Here is a 16,495-nt window from a genome sequence, read left to right as displayed (position 1 = left end):
CCAGGATCAATCAGCTGACACCGGCGGGTGAGGAGTTTCAGTCGCAGTTTCTGTAGCTGGCAACGAGTTTTTTAAAATCATTTTTGTTTTGGCATGTTAGCTACACAGATCTGGGCTTGCTCCTCACTGCTTCTGACAGAGTGAGACCACTGGAATATTTTCACCTCTTCTTTCCACTCCTACAGCTATGTCAGCTGTGGTTCAGTGGGTAGCACTCTCACCTTGGAGTCAGAAGGTTGTGGGTTCAAATCCCACTCCAGAGACTTGAGCACAAAAATCTAGGCTGACACTCCAGTGCAGTGCTGAGGGAGTGCTGCGCTGTCGGAGGTGCCGTATTTCCGATGAGATGTTAAACTGAGGCCCCACCTGCTCTTTCAGGTGGACGTAAAGATCCCGTGGCACTATTTCGAAGAAGAGCAGGGGAGTTATCCTCGGTGTCCTGGCCAATTATCCCTCAATCAACATAACACAAAACAGATTATCTGGTCATTATCACATTGCTGTTTGTGGGAGCTTGCTTTGCACAAATTGGCTGCCACCAACAATGACTACACTCCAAAAGTACTTCATTGGCTGTAAAGTGCAAGTGCTTTGGGACATCCGGTCGTCATGGGCTATATAAATGCAAGTCTGTCTTTCAGTGTGAGGGCTTCTCAGGAGCAGGTATGATGTTTCCTTGTATACCATTATCACGGAGGAGGAGAACAGGATAGAGCAAAGGTGAATCAGACAGCATTTAAGAAGGAAGGACTGCAGCAGATAATCCCCCCCCAATAGAATATACAGACAACACAGGTCATATTAGAACCTTAGTGAGGGGATGTGCATAAAAAGAGTGTTCTTCATCACAGAGGCAATAGATGAGTTCTTTCATCTACTACGTGACAACCAGCAGCCATGGTTCTCTGCCCACTCTCTCTCTGTGGCTATGAAGATGATGACCTCACTCAACTTTTATGGCAGAGGATCATTTCAGGTTGCCATGAGAGATCTCTATAATATGAGCCAAGGTAGTCATTCATCAGGTGACTGACATATTTTACAGGAGAGCTGGGGAATTCATCACCTTTGAACATAAGATCTTCATATCCCTTGATTCCTCTAGAGTCCAAAAATCTATCTATCTCAGCCTTGAATATACTCAACAATTCAGCATCCACAGCCCTTTGGGGTAGAGAATTCCAAAGACTCACAACCCTCTGAATGAAATAATTCCTCCTCATCTCAGTCTTAAATGGCCCACCCCTTATCCTGAGACTATGCCCCCTAGTTCTAGACTCTCCAGCCAGGGGAAACAACCTTTCAGCATTTACCCTGTCAATCCCCCTCAGAATCTTCTTATATGTTTCAATGAGATCACCTGTCATTTTTCTAAACTCCAGGGGAGTATGGGCTCAATCTGGTATCACAGCGAGCCAGTAGCGAGATAGGGCCAACCAGTTTTACAAGGTTGCTGGCCCAGGTTGCAATTGATGGCACTCATGTCACTTTGTGAGCTCCTACAGAAAATCCCCTGAAATTCCTCAACAGGAGGACCTTGCACACCCTGAACGTACAGGTTGTGTGTGACAACATGCGAAGGATCCTACACGACAATGCGCTATTTACTAGAAGTTGCATTCATGATGCATTAATCCTTCGAAGCCTGCCCCTCCCTGAGCTTTTCAGAGAAGAAGATTATGTGAGCAAATGGGCTGTGAGAGACATGAGACATCCAGGCAAGTTATCTGACAAGTCAACTCAATGAACCAAGCACTGTTCCTTACTGACCCATTGCTGCTGCAATTTTCAGCCGGTACTGGCTTTTTAAAGGCTTCATGTTAATTTTCATGCTCTCCAGCACTTTGCTCCCATGTCACACAGGTTTTATGCCAATTGACGTAAGAAAACTACTAGGCACTTAGTCTAAGCATTAAACAAAGCTTTAATCAACTGTTTTACAACATGGAGGTCTAGTTATGTCCTTCACTAGTTCCTGTTAAGAATGTCCTGCGCAAGCTGGGCCCATGCCCGAGTATTTATACTCTCCCTGGACAGCGCCACCCGCAGGCCGCTCAGTATTATTTCATAAGTCTTTCTTTCATGAATGACTGATTCATGTCACCAATCACCAATGGATATGCAAATATGCTAATCCATGAAATGCTGGTGCAAATATGTCTCCAGACTATTGCCGGGCACAGCTCATTTTCCATTGGCGCAAAAGTGTTGCACCTCACTGTGTGGAAACTCTCGGCCATCGTATTGGAACTGGCAGTGACAGTGAGAGAATGCTTTTAAAAACATATATAAAGATTAGAACTTTGTATTCTTCCAATAGTAATGTAGGCTGGTCAAAAGGTCCTGGACGGTGAACTCTGTTTCTCTCTCCACAGATGTTGCCTGACCTGCTGAGTATTTCCAGCATTTCCTGTTTTTATTTCAGATTTCCAGCATCCGCAGTATTTTGCTTTTGTATTGTTGTTGTAGTAATGTAGGCAGGTTTTGCTGCTTTATTCAACATTGCAAGACTAATTGCAAGAGCCCTACCACCTAGAAGGACAAGGGCAGCAGGCGCATGGGAGCACCACCACCTCCAAGTTGCCCTCCAAATCACACACCATCCTGACTTGGAAATATATCGGCCGATCCTTCATCATCGCTGAGTCAAAATCCTGGAACTCCCTCCCTAACAGGACTGTGGGAGTACCTTCACCACACGGACTGCAGTGGTTCAAGAAGGCGGCTCACCACCACCTTCTCAAGGGCAATTAGGGATGGGCAATAAATGCTGGCCTTGCCAGTGACGCCCACATCCCATGAACGAATATAAAAAAAATTCACAAACAGAAAGGTTGCTGCCTCTGAAATAAATTGAGTCTTCAATGTGGGGCATTTCTGAACAGGGACCTTTCTTTAATTCAGATTCAGGGTTTCTTAGTGTTACTTTTACCTTTTCTAAGCTCATCCTCTCTGGCATGACAATAATGCAGCGATATCCCTTCACAGCAGCCACTAACCCCAGGCTAATCCCTGTGAAAACATGAGTTGATGAGCATATATAAATAACTTAGGACAGAAAGAATCCAGTACTCAACATCCAAAATGATTAACCCTTCTAATCTAATCACTTACATTCTGGAATGTTAGGGCTGATTCCGCCCCCTGATTTCCCACCACTAATTCTCACCGCGACAGTGGAATCTGCTCCTTATATCAAAGCATGAAGTAGAAGTACGCAACTCACTAAAGTGGGAGGCGTGTAATTTACAACCTACAACTATGTGACAATTAGTGCACAGATATGTATTAGAATCCTTACATCGCTAATAAAAATAATAATGCAACCACTCTGTGTCAGCAACATCCCATTATGATGTTGGCTAAGGCAGTGAGTGTCCATGGACAGAGTCTAATTGCAAAGCTGAAACATTGCATATCTGGAAACATGACCACGTGGTCCTACTCCAGCTCCAGTGTCACCTTCATTATATCCTCAATTCAGGCTCACTTGGAATACTTTCCAGGAGCCGGATAAATATCTAACAAAAGAAATCGGTGTACAATGAGTTTGTGGGCATCATGTTTCGGGATCTTTTGACCAATTTTCCACAGAAAAGATTTGGAACAGGTTACTTTTGTTGTTGTGTTTTAAAGCACAGTGGCATGGGGTTTCTGCTAAGGGCATAATCGACAAAATGCGCCCAAAATGCGCTGGACACGGCATCGGTTTGCTGCTCAGGATGCCTGAGCAATGGTCCCCACGAATTTAGGAGTGGGTCCAATGCCTGCACAGATTGGGCGCAGGCCGTCCCATTGTTAAATTGTTATGTTTAGTGCCCGTTTTACTCCCGAGCAATGGACACAACACAAAGCAATTTCTACCCCACTGGCTCCAAAAATCTGCGGGTCTTCAGGCACAGTCCTGTGAGTTCAGCGGAAGACCCGGAAAATGGGACAGAACCTGGATACATCGCTGAGGAAAGCTAATGCTGGAATCTCTTAAGCTGTCTCCCATTGTGTTACATAGAAGATAGGAGCAGGAGTAGGCCATTCGGCCCCTCGAGCCTGTTCTGCCATTTAATGAGATCATGATTGATCATCCAAATTCAGTACCCGGTCCCTGCTTTCTCCCCATATCCCTTGATCCCCCTTAGCCTTAAGAAATATATCTAACTCCTTCTTGAATATATTTAATGAATTGGCCTCAACTGCCTTCTGTGGCAGAGAATTCCATAGGTTCACCACTCTCTGGGTGAAGAAATTCCCCCTCATCTCTGTCCTAAATGGCTTTATCCTTAGACTGTGACCCCTGGTTCTGGACTCCCCCGCCATCGGGAGCATCCTTCCTGCATCTAGTCTGTCTAGTCCTGTTAGAATTTTATAAGTTTCAATGAGATCCCCTCTCATTCTTCTAAACTCCAGCGAGTATAAGCCCAATCGACCCAATCGCTCCTCATACGTCATTCCTGCCATCCCAGGTATCAGTCTGGTGAATCTTCGCTGCACTCTCTCCATGGCAAGAACATCCTTCCTCAGATAAGGCGACCAAAACTGCACACAATACTCAATGTTGTAGTTCAACGACCCACTTAGACTGAAATCTTTAGGCCAACGTCATAATAATTCTTACCTGTGTTACCTGAGGTTGGTTCAATGATGACGCTACCTGGCTTCAGAATCCCCTGCTTCTCAGCATCTTCGATCATCCGTAAGGCAATTCGGTCCTTAATACTCCCACCAGCATTGAAGAACTCACACTTTACCACTAGAAAAGATGTTAGTAAAGTAGCCTTAGGGAGGTTGAGTGTCTAGTTAGTTTCTGTTCTGATATTTTATCAATATCTGGCATAAAGAACCAAAATGATGGGCGATAATTGCAAATAAAAAGTAGCACAAAAATATTGAGGTAGTATTGTATTATAAATGGAAGTTGGAGGTAGTAATATTATTTTTTTAAGAACAACCTTGTTGTAAAACATGTTCTAATACAAGTCAAGTGGTTCAGGCAGATAAAATTATAGGGAATTAAAATTTGTCTGTGTAGGATAAAAACTATAGGACATCGGATGAGGAGCATTACAATGTTTAAGTAAGCGCAGAATATTAATAAAAACCAAATCTGTGCGGCAGTTGCTTCTGAGACTGTGACACAACAGGGGCAATTTTAACTGGGAGCGGGATTCAGGTGGGCAGGGGGGCAGGATGACCGCCAAATGTGCCCGACTTCGGCAGCATGAGACCTGGGTGATTTTAACTCTCGGGCCTCACCTCTATGCTCGCCAGCCTGAAGGTAAGTCAAGGGAGGGATTTCGGTTGGGTCTCGCAGGAAGGAAGGAGGGGAGCCCAGGGCAGGGGAAAGTACGACTTTACTTGTGGAGCTCGGAGGAGCACCTTTGCTTCTTATGGCTCAACAAGGAAAGTTATCTTCAATGGCCTCTTCCGGTCCCAAATCCTCTTCTCGCTGTCTTCACCTGGCGGGAAAGCCGCATTCTGGCCCGAGTTAAAATTGCAGTCGTGGCCCGATGATGTCATCAGTCCAAAACCTGCATATTTAAAGGCGACCCCATCAGCTTCAGGCAGGTGCCTTGCCACCTTCTCTGAAGGGCAGTATAAGTGAAAGGCAGCAGAATCCAGGCAGGACATTGGCGGGTACATCACTGGCCAATTTTAACTGCCCAACAGCCCGGTTTCCGCAAGGCAGAGAGGATTAAAATCACCCCTCACATTTTCATGGGATACTCTCCACTGTCATCAGCCAACTAATAAGGGGAAGATTTCCTTTGGTCACTATATATTAGCGACATTGTAAATATAGCGGGGAAATTCCCCGGTCATTATTTCTAGCAAATTATAAAAACTTTCTTTATAACATTTTTACGATGTTGCTAAAAATAGCAACCTGAGGAAATCTTCCTGCTGGGTTTACTATGTTACTAACACTTTAAGTATTCATTATATTCTAAGATATTCATTATTATTCTAAGCTTGAATAAAATATTTTTACATAAGCTTTCATTTTACAGAATATCGATTTAAAAAACATGACAAAATATGTTTTCCTGTGAAATTTATTGACAAATTAAAGATTGTTTGATTGAAGAGTAATCTCTCAAATTTTGATTAAAGTGTAACCAATATAACTTACATAGGATTACATAGGATATACAGCACAGAAACAGGCTATTTCGCCCAACCAGTCCATGTTTATGCTCCACTCGAGCTTCCTCCGTTTTTGCTCATCTAACCCTATCAGCATAACCCTCTATTCCCTTCTCCCTCATATGCTTATCTAGCCTCCCCTTAAATGCATCTATACTATTCACTTCAACCACTCCCTGTGGTAGCGAGTTCCACATTCTCACCACTCTCTGGGTAAAGAAGTTTCTTCTGAATTCCCCTTGGATTTCTTGGTGACTATCTTATATTGATGGCCTCTAGTTATGCTCTTCCCCACAAGTGGAAACATTCTCTCTGTATCCACTCTATCAAAATCTTTCATAATTTTAAAGACCTCTATTAGGTCTCCCCTCAGCCTTCTCTTTTCAAGAGAAAAGAGACCCAGCCTGTTCATCCTTTCCTGATAGGTATACCCTCGCATTTCTGGGATCATCCTTGTAAATCTTCTCTGCACCCTCTCCAGTGCCTCTATATCTTATGTATAATATGGCGACCAGAATTGTACGCTGTAATCCAAGTGTGGTCTAACCAAGGTTCGATACAAGTTTAGCATAACTTCTCTACTTTACAATTCAATCCCTCTAGAAATAAACCCTAGTGTCTGGTTTGCTTTTTTATAGCCTTGTGATTTGTGCATTTGTACTCTGAGATTCCTTTGCTCTTCTGCCCCATTTAGATTCTTATTTTCCAAGTAATATGTGACCTCCCTATTTTTCTTACCAAAATGTAATACTTCACACTTATCTGTGTTGAATTTCATTTGCCAATTATATGCCCATTCTGCAAGTTTATTAATGTCTTCTTGTAATTTGTTGCAGTCTTCCTCAGTATTGACTATTCCCCCCTTATTTGGTGTCTTCCGCAAATTTAGAAATTGTGTTTTTGATTCCAAAGTCTAAATCATTAATATAAATTGTGAACAACATTGGTCCCAGCACTGATCCTTGTGGAACACCACTTCCCACCTTCTACCACTTTGAATAGCTACCCTTTACCCCCTACACTCTGCTTTCAGTCTTGAAGCCAGCCAGTTACCCATTCTATTACTTGTCCCCTGACTCCGCATTCTCTGACCTTATTCATTAGTCTATTATGGGGTACCTTATCAAAGGCCTTTTGAAAATCTAGATAAATTACATCTACTACATTACCCTTGTCTATGTTCTCTGCTACCTCTTCAAAAAATTCAATGAGGTTGGTCAAGCAAGACTTTCCCTTTTGACAAGCTGACTGGCTTATAGTTCCCTGGACATGTTCTATCTCCCTTCTTAAATATAGGTATTACTTTAGCTATCTGCCATCCCTCTGGCACTACACTTTTTTCTAACAAATTACTAAATATGTGTGGTAATGCCTCTGCTATCTCTTTCCTAGAGTCTTTTAAAATGCACGGATGTAATCTGTCCGGACCAGGGGTTTTATCCTCTTTGACTTTGATTGGTTTATTTAATATTTCTCCTCTTTTTATTTTAAATGCAGCTATCTCATTTCTAATCATATCATCCAATGTCTACCTGTTCTGTCTCCCTGGTAAATACTGAAGCAAAGTAATTATGTAATATTTCTGCCATTTCTCTATCGCTGCCTATGATATTATATTGTCCATCCTGGCCCTATTCCCATCCTGACTTTCTGTTTTTTATTTATGTGCCTGTAAAATATTTTATTATTTTGTTTTATGTTCCTTGATAATATAATTTCATAGTTTCTTTTTGCCTTCCTAATTGTTTTTTTGACTTCTCTCTGAATCTCTTCATATTCTCTCTTGTTATGCTCACCCCTGCTGTCCATGTACTTAGTATATGCCTCTTTCCTTACTGTAGTGTATGTACCCGTCTACCTTTAAGGGAACTATTGAATGTAACCGTTCACCTTTAAGAGAACTACTTTAGGTGTGGCGCTATTTGTTTGGCTTCTGTATACTGTAATACCGATAGTGACCACACCAGTATATAAGTGTTGTGGCAGGATTGCTGGGGCAGATTCGCCCTGACCTTCGAATAGTAAAGACCTGTTTGTTTGTTACTTCTGAAGTCTGTGGGCTAGATTTTCAGTATAGACAGTTTTGGGGCGCTAACCTTAGCGCCCGCCCGAAGTTAGCGCCCGCCCCAAAGTAGCGCCCCGTTGCTGGAAATTCAGTGGCTTCGCCCTAAGAGGTTGGTGGAGCGCTAAAAGAGGCGTTCCACTACTATCTTTAGGCGCTAAGCCGGCGGTGCAGAGCGCAGCGCCCGAGCTCGGGCGCAGCGCACGGCAGACACTCTGGTGCCAGTGAGCTCTTAAAGGGGAAGGGTGCATGTGTTTTTGGAGGAGGAGGAGGAGGAGGAGGAGGAGGAGGAGACACTGTTCACAACAGCACACTGGATCCTTCCACACAACACATGCAGACTGCCGTTTATAGTGCAGGAGGAGTGCCCTTTAATTTGCGCTCCCCAGGGTGTGTTGTGTTCCATTTTACAAACGCTCTGGACGCCAGCCGCACAATGGGGCGGTCCGACTGAAGTTTGGATTCGGGGCGGCCAAAGGGCGTTGCACGAGGATGTGACGTCATTTTCTGCGCGCGCATCCGGGCGGCCGCTAAACTTTGCGCCGGCGCTAATGGGCAACTTAATTTGGGGCGGGGCGCAAACTGCGCTGCGCCCGGGCGCTACACGAATAGCGCCCGAAAATCACTTCTCTTAAGGCGCTAACTGCTGGCGCAAGCAACTGAAAATCTAGCCCTGTGTATTTATTAACTGCACAACCCACAGACTTTACAGTGGCGACGAGTCCGATCATACCCTGCGGCAAGACTACCAAAGCAACGAAGAGCGTCGAAGAGAGGCAACCGCCCTCGTCGTGCTGCTGAAAGAAAACACGAGGCTGCAGCAGGAGGAAGGAGGAAGACTTTAGCAACAAAAGCTTCCATCAGCAACAGGCACTGACTACCCTTCTACCACGGTGCGGAGTGAGCCGATCAGCTGGAAACAAGGCGGCCGCGGAGACTGTGAGTAGGGGAAGGTGTAGAGAATATCCGGAGGATAAGGGCTGTGCACTCGACCACGGTCGAGGGGGAACGGAGCCGGTCAGAAAGTCGGGTCCAACGGCGTCGTGAGACAGTCGGACCTCGATCGGCGGGAAAAGCCGGGCAGCGACCGCAGCCACGAAGCGCTGAGACTGGGAGTAGGCGCGGGAAGAGAAACCCAACTGCAGCCGGGGAGGGAAACACCGGTCTGCGAGAGGGCTGGGAGGCGAACAGGAACCGTGCGGGTGGGAGAGAGAGACAGAGCCGAGCAAGGGGAGAGAGACTGCGCGAGAGCCAGTCCAGCGGCTGAGCTGTTCTCCACCAACGGGGTACCCAGAGCCGGTAGAACCGAACGTGCGGGAGAGGGAGAGACAGAGCCGATCAAGGGGAGAGAGACTGTGCGAGAGCCAGTCCAGCGGCTGAACTGTTCTCCACCAACGGGGTACCCAGGGCCGGTAGAACCGAACGTGCGGGAGAGAGAGCGACAGAGCCGGGTACGGAGAGAGAGACTGCGCGAGAGCCAGTCCAGCGGCTGAACTGTCCTCCGTTAACGGGGTGTACCCAGCGCCGGTAGAGCCGTGCAGGCGGGAGGAAAAGACAGAGCCGAGTAAGGGGAGCTGTGCGAGAGCCAGCCCAGCGGCTGAACCTGTCCGCTGTGGGGAAAGCGTACCCCTTCCACCAGGAAGAAACGCGGGAAGCCGCCATTAGGCGGAGGAGACGACAGAAGCGGGAAACCGCCATTGAAGTGGGCGGGGAGAGAAAGGAAGAGCGGGAAATCGCCATTTTCGCGGGAAAACCGCCATCTTAACGGACATACCGCCATTGAAGTGGGCGGGGAGATAAGGAAAGAGCGGGAAACCGCCGATTTCGCGGGAAAACCGCCATCTTAGAAATAAACAAATAAAGAAGAATACTTAAAGAAATACTGGTGCTGCTCCCAAGGGAAGAAAGATGCCTAAGCGAGGGAATATTAACGACTTTAATTCTGAAATAGAAGACTGGGCCACGTACGTGGAACGCATAGAGATCTATTGCGAAGCCAACAAAATAGAGGAAGACGACAAGGCGATAACATTGCTAAACTCGATGGGGGCAAAAACATACGGGCTCTTGAAGCATCTAATAGCACCAGATAAACCAGCGGATCAGACCTTCGAAGAGATTGTGGCTGTGCTGAAGGACCACTTGAACCCCACACCGTTGATGCTGGCTGAACGATTCAAATTCTACGCAAGAACGCAGAGGAAAGACGAAAGCAATGCGGAGTACTTGGTCGAACTGCGTAGGCTAGCGAAATACTGCCAGTTCGGAGGGAATCTGACAGAAGCACTGCGGGACAAGTTCGTATGTGGATTGTCCAAAGAAGGGACGCAGAAGCGACTACTGGAAGAGAACGACCTCACACTGGACAGGGCTGTCCTTATAGCTGCATCGCACGAAGCCGCAGCGAAAGGAACGGCGGAAATGCAACTAAAGGCGGCGGCACTCGGGGTGGACCAAATTACTTCAAGCACAACAAAATGCTACCGTTGTGGGAAGACAATGCATGACCAGAATCAATGCTGGTTTAAGAACCAAGAGTGTAGGAAATGTGGCAAACTGGGTCACATCGCGAAGGTATGCCGGTCAGGGAAGAAGACCAACAATCAAAGGAAGCCACCACAAGAAAAGTACAACAAGGTACACAAGGTGGCTGAGAAGAGTTCAGACGAACAGAATTCAGACTCAGACCCAAACAACCAGGAGCTGGGTAGTCTGAGAATCCACAATGTGGGTAAAGAAACGGATCTACAAACCATCTGGGTCATACTAAAAATAGCTGGAGTCCAAGTAAGGATGGAGCTGGACACTGGATCAGCTCTATCAGTCATCAACCGAAGGGACTACCACCGGCTATTCTCTCACATACCTTTAAGAAATACCAAGTTCGTATTACAGACATACACGGGGCATAACGTATACCCCATGGGGAAAATAAGAGTCAAGGTGAGAGATAGGGGTAAAGAACACCCAAGAATGAACTTGTACGTATTACCTGAAGGAGGACCACCACTTCTAGGACGGGAGTGGATTAAGAAAATAGATATGGAATGGCACTACCTAAAAGCCATAATGAGGGAGGACTCGGTGCAAGCTATCAGCTCAGATTCTGAAATGGATGACGATAAGACCAATTCAAATATGGAAGACAAGGCTAAAAGGGACTTGCCGACGATGGGGAAGGAAATGAAGACATGCAGAAGGACTTATGTTACCAAGAAGAATAAAGCGGCAGAGCAGAACTCCAGGTTGACAGAGAATTCTGAGCCTGTTCAAGCAAAGGATTCATCCACGACGGAAGAACACCGAGTTCGGACTCAAACTTATGTCAAAGTACGACAACAATTAGAACAGTTGAGTGACCGTCTCGTACAAGAGATGAAAAATATGGAAAAGTTCTGGGACACCGAATGGGAGAACCTGGAAAGACGACAGAGACAGCTAGCTCAAGCAGAGAGCGACCATAGAGCCATCGTGGCCAAATACCAATCACATTCCCCTGATGCTGTCCAGGAACTAGAATATTTACAGAACGAACCAAAGGAAGAGGAATCTTCAGGAAGCCAGGATTTTATCCCAGTTCATCTCTACGACTCGTTGCAAGCAGAGTGTAACAAGTTGAAAGAACAGTATAAACAGGCCCAGACTACAATCCTGGAAGGGGTTAACTCGGCAACCTCCGAAAAGCTAGTTTTAGTGAAAGCATCTGAACAGCTAAAGGTTGAACATGAGCGAGAATTACAAAGGCTGCAGGAAATGTTTGATGAGCTCCAGGCCAAGACAGACTCATCGGTAGAGATTCCATCCATCGATGAAAAATTAGAGGTGGAAGACATAGCAGAACATGAAATTCAAGATGTCCAAGAACTCATTAAATTATTGAAGGCAACCCAGGACAAATATGAGGCGGCAATGGCCGAGGTTCAACAACTTGAAGAACATATTCAACTAGGAATCCGGGCAGTGGAAGGAAAGGCAACTGGAAGGATCACAGAGACTGTGGGAATGGCCCCTGAACAGGAGTTAGAGAACATCAAGGCGCAACTTCTTCGAGCGCTTAAAACCAAAGTACCGGAGGAAAGGAAGGTGAAAACATTGGAGGGAAAAGTGGATGAAATGGAGAAGACTCTAATCCACAGTGTCCCTGTAGAAGAGTTAACGGCCAGCCAACTTTTACACACGCTGAGGGACAAGACTCCAAAATGGGAACACGAGTTTCAGGGTTCAAAGGGAAAGAATTCGGAGCTTCCAAAAGTCACGGAGATAGCTGAGGGGGCAACACAGCTTTTACAAGGATGCCAAAAGTACGCTGAATTGCGTCAAGGGGAACAGAAGGGGGTGGAAACAGATACTCCAGTAGAAGGATTAAATAGCCTGACAACGAAATCCCCGATGGAAGGGAAGGTATTGAACTCCCAAATGAGGCCAGTAGTGAAGGAATGGCAGACATCCCCGGAAGAGCGGAATGAAAATGAATGTTTGAAGGAGTCTTTTCAAGAAAGATGGTTAGGGAAGGAACCACCGTCGGCTAATGTCCAGATGGATAAGAAGGAAGTAGAAGGGCCTCTCACTGGCCTAACTCAGGACGACCCTGAATATTACCATGACCTGTTGAGTGACACTGAATATTACGAGGATCTGGTCTGCTCAGTTTGTGATGAAAACTCCCAAAGTGCTGAAATCCGGATGAAGCACTTAAGGTCTAAGGAACATAGAGAGTTGGTGGCGCTACAGCTGGCAGCCGAGAAAGGAGCTCCGAGAGTGTCAAAAAGGCAGAAAAGAAAAAGAAGAAGCAGAAGATAATAACTGTCTAAAATATTAGCACTTCTACCATCTCAGGTGGGACACTACGAAAGGAACTAAATTAGTTGAAAAACTGGAAAATATCAAGACAGCCAGTTGGTTGTAAAAGTCCGCACTGCTGGTTCAACAGGACGAAAGTTCAAGCTGTTACGTCAAGAAAAAGGCTATGGAGGAGTCACGCTAGCCATGTGAACTGGCTACACCAAAGAGATGTTGTTTGGAACGAGTCAAGATCAGAGACTGAATCTATGAACTGTTTCCGCAGAGACTGAACCTGTGAACTGTTCCCACCAAGATTATATCTGTAAATTGTTTTATATGACATTGACTCCACCGAGATTATATCTGTAATTTGTTTTATAGGAAGTTGAAGATATGTATGTTTAACGGGGACTCTGTAAGTAATAAGCTAAAAAGGGAGGATTGTAGTGTATGTACCCGTCTACCTTTAAGGGAACTATTGAATGTAACCGTTCACCTTTAAGAGAACTACTTTAGGTGTGGCACTATTTGTTTGGCTTCTGTATACTGTAATACCAATAGTGACCACACCAGTATATAAGTGTTGTGGCAGGATTGCTGGGGCAGATTCGCCCTGACCTTCGAATAGTAAAGACCTGTTTGTTTGTTACTTCTGAAGTCTGTGTATTTATTAACTGCACAACCCACAGACTTTACACTTACCCTCAATAGTTTTTGCCTCTTTAGTATACAAAGACTTGGATCGTACCAGCGGCTCATAATGCTGGAACAGACTGACAGCAGCACAACCACAATAGCTAAACTCCAGCCCCTGGCTCACATTTGTCTCCAGCCTCTGCCATTTTTATATACTGCAACACCCCAAAAAAAATCTCTGAAAGTTACAGTTCTATAATACGGAAGAATTTGAGCTCATTCATGGGAAACAGAAACATAACGTTACTTACATAGCTCGCATTTGAGTCCATACTCCTTTGCAATATTATTGATTCGGATGAGGGGCGTGTTTCCAATTTTATAAAGGACACTGGGCAAAATCTTGGGCGAATTATTCCTGCAAAAAAAAATCAAAGGCATGCAATTTAACACAATGCTGTGATACACAGTCGAAACTAACATGAGGATCCTGTCCAATGGTAAATATAACACATAATATCGTACTGGGTCAAATACAACAGGAAGATTCCAGGTTTGATCTCTGGTCTGTGATGAATTAGTTAATCACACCTCGGCAACCAAGATTCCTGTTCCTGTTCATTAGCCATGATCGTTTTGAAAAATGCATGCATATGGGTATCAGGTTCAGGATCAGGATCAGGCTTGCTATTCCCTGTGAACTGCCATCTAATTCTTGCCAACGCTCACTATCCAGGTTCATACAGTCGGAATTGCCAGTGGGTGAGTTACCACTGCTGCTTGGTTTTTTTTGTTTATGGGATGTGGGCGTCGCTGGCAAGGCCAACATTTATTGCCCATCCCTAGTTGCCCTTGAGAAGGCGGTGGTGAGCCACCAGGCCACAAGGGCAAGCTAAATATGTGTGAGTTTTTTTTTTTTAATTTTGCAATTTCCTATATAGGAACTTTAAAGTGGCTTTACAGTCCTGCTCAAAAGAAGAGCTGGGAAGTATCATTCAAGTATTGAGTAATTGTACTGTACTAATGTTTTTGTCTTTGTAATTTACTGCGTTATTAATTATTAGTACTACAGTGATGCCATAGGAAGTTAATACCTTCCATGAACAAGTCACAAGTAAGGAGTGTGTTGGAATACTCTCCACTTGCCTGGATGAGCGCAGCTCCAACAACACTCAAGAAGCTCGACACCATCCAGGACAAAGCAGCTCACTTGATTGGCACCCTATCCACCACCTTAAACATTCACTCCCTCCACCACCAGTGCACCGTGGCTGCAATGTGTACCATCTACAACATGCACTGCAGCAATTCACCAAGGCTTCTTCGACAGCACTTCCCAAACCCATGAGCTCTACCACCTAGAAGGACAAGGGCAGCAGGCGTATGGGAACACCACCACCAGCAGGTTCCCCTCCAAGTCACACACTATCCTGATTTGGAAACATATCGCCGTTCCTTCATTGTCACTGGGTCAAAATCTTGCAACTCCCAACTGCAGCACTGTGGGAGCACCTTCACCACACGGACTGCAGTGGTTCAAGAAGGCAGCTCACCACCACCTTCTCAAGGACAGCTGGGATGGGCAATAAATGTTGGCTTTGTCAGCAACGTCTACATCCCAGGAATGAATAAATAAAAAAACAAATGAAAATACCTCCCATGAACATTAGGGCAATTCTACAAATAACAGCTGCTTCTATTTTTAAAAAGGAAATGCAACAGGCAATGAGTTCACGACTGTGATATTGTAACATCGGGTTTCAGATGATGACTTCAAGCCACTCAGGCTAGACTCTTCTGGTTTATGTCTGCCGGACCCCTCAATTAGATTACCGTCTTGTGATCCATTCTGTGTTTACTCTACGGGGGTTGGTGAGGATTCTACTGGTTGAAGCAGTTGCAGGTAATAGATTACATTCTCACACGAAAGAGTTGGCGACTAAACAGAGTAATACACCAGAACAGTTAATCCAGTGTCCTTTACTTGTGTAAACCATCTAGATAATTTACTCAGCTCTACGACGAGTGCGGTTGGACTTTAATAGTGCAAATAGAATTGTCATGTTAATCTCTATTGCTTACACATAAGACTGCTGGTTTTCAGTTTTCACATAAAAGTACGTGGACTAACTGAATTTGATCCCCCAAAACATCAGTAATAAATCCATAATAAAATAGAGTATTTGACTTTGTCAGACACGAGACTGCACTGCTGCTCTTTATACAGTTTTAAGCGACACATGCCGCGTTGCTCTGATGCTACCTCCCCATATCCTATATAATACTCACAGCTCGCCCTGGGTGTGTGGAGATTTGGATGGTGGCGTTCCCAGACTCCAGGTGCAGCGCGATCGGTGGTCGGGCATCCTCAGCTGCGGCTCTTTCATCTCTGTGGTCTGTTTGGAGGTCGCCATGTCAACAGTTGAGCGAAAAGCTACTTTGGTCTGAAGAGCAAACCGGAAAGCTTTTATTGGTGTTTTTTATGCTTCCAATTTTGATTATTGACTCATTCGGTAGTGGCTCTGTCCAGTGTGTGACTGAGTCACACAAACCGGCAAAGTCCCCAGTTCAATTTCTAGCGGGTGCTGAGCAATGTTCCCTCAAATTTTTTTTGGACCAGGCGACCCCTTTACCGGGCTGCACAGCCCATTCAAAATTCCACGCATGCGCAGTTTCCCATTTGAAAGCCGGTGAGCCAGCTGCACGGGACCTCCAGAGCGCTGCACAGACGTGCAGCCCCGCAGCTTAAAGGGAACACTGATGCTGAGTTAACCAGTAACACCTGACAACACAATGGACCTCGGTGCCCTAGTTGAAAAGGTTAGTGCCTGCTGCTAACTGTTCAAATATTTTTGACTGAGCGCTCCAAATGGC

General features: G+C 45.3%; 1 protein-coding gene across 1 annotated transcript in view; it reads right to left on the bottom strand.

Annotated features, from left to right (window-relative positions):
* LOC147100384 (cystathionine beta-synthase-like protein) overlaps positions 1–16,052 on the bottom strand; it is a 52,945-nt gene extending 36,893 nt beyond the window's left edge. The window contains exons 1-4 of the mRNA XM_085968255.1: positions 15,911–16,052; positions 13,933–14,039; positions 4,613–4,747; positions 2,933–3,012 (exon numbers count right to left, since the gene is read on the bottom strand). Of these exons, the coding sequence (XP_085824381.1) occupies positions 2,933–3,012; positions 4,613–4,747; positions 13,933–14,039; positions 15,911–16,035 (447 nt within the window). The 5' untranslated portion in view covers positions 16,036–16,052. The remainder of the gene's footprint in view (positions 1–2,932; positions 3,013–4,612; positions 4,748–13,932; positions 14,040–15,910) is intronic.
* Between the last annotated feature and the right edge of the window lie 443 nt (positions 16,053–16,495).

This window comes from Somniosus microcephalus, chromosome 26 (assembly GCF_052327205.1).
Source record: "Somniosus microcephalus isolate GS21.2 chromosome 26, FLI_Smic_1.0, whole genome shotgun sequence".
In the NCBI taxonomy this organism is placed as follows: Eukaryota; Metazoa; Chordata; class Chondrichthyes; order Squaliformes; family Somniosidae; genus Somniosus; species Somniosus microcephalus.
This window is presented reverse-complemented; position numbering and strand designations above follow the sequence as displayed.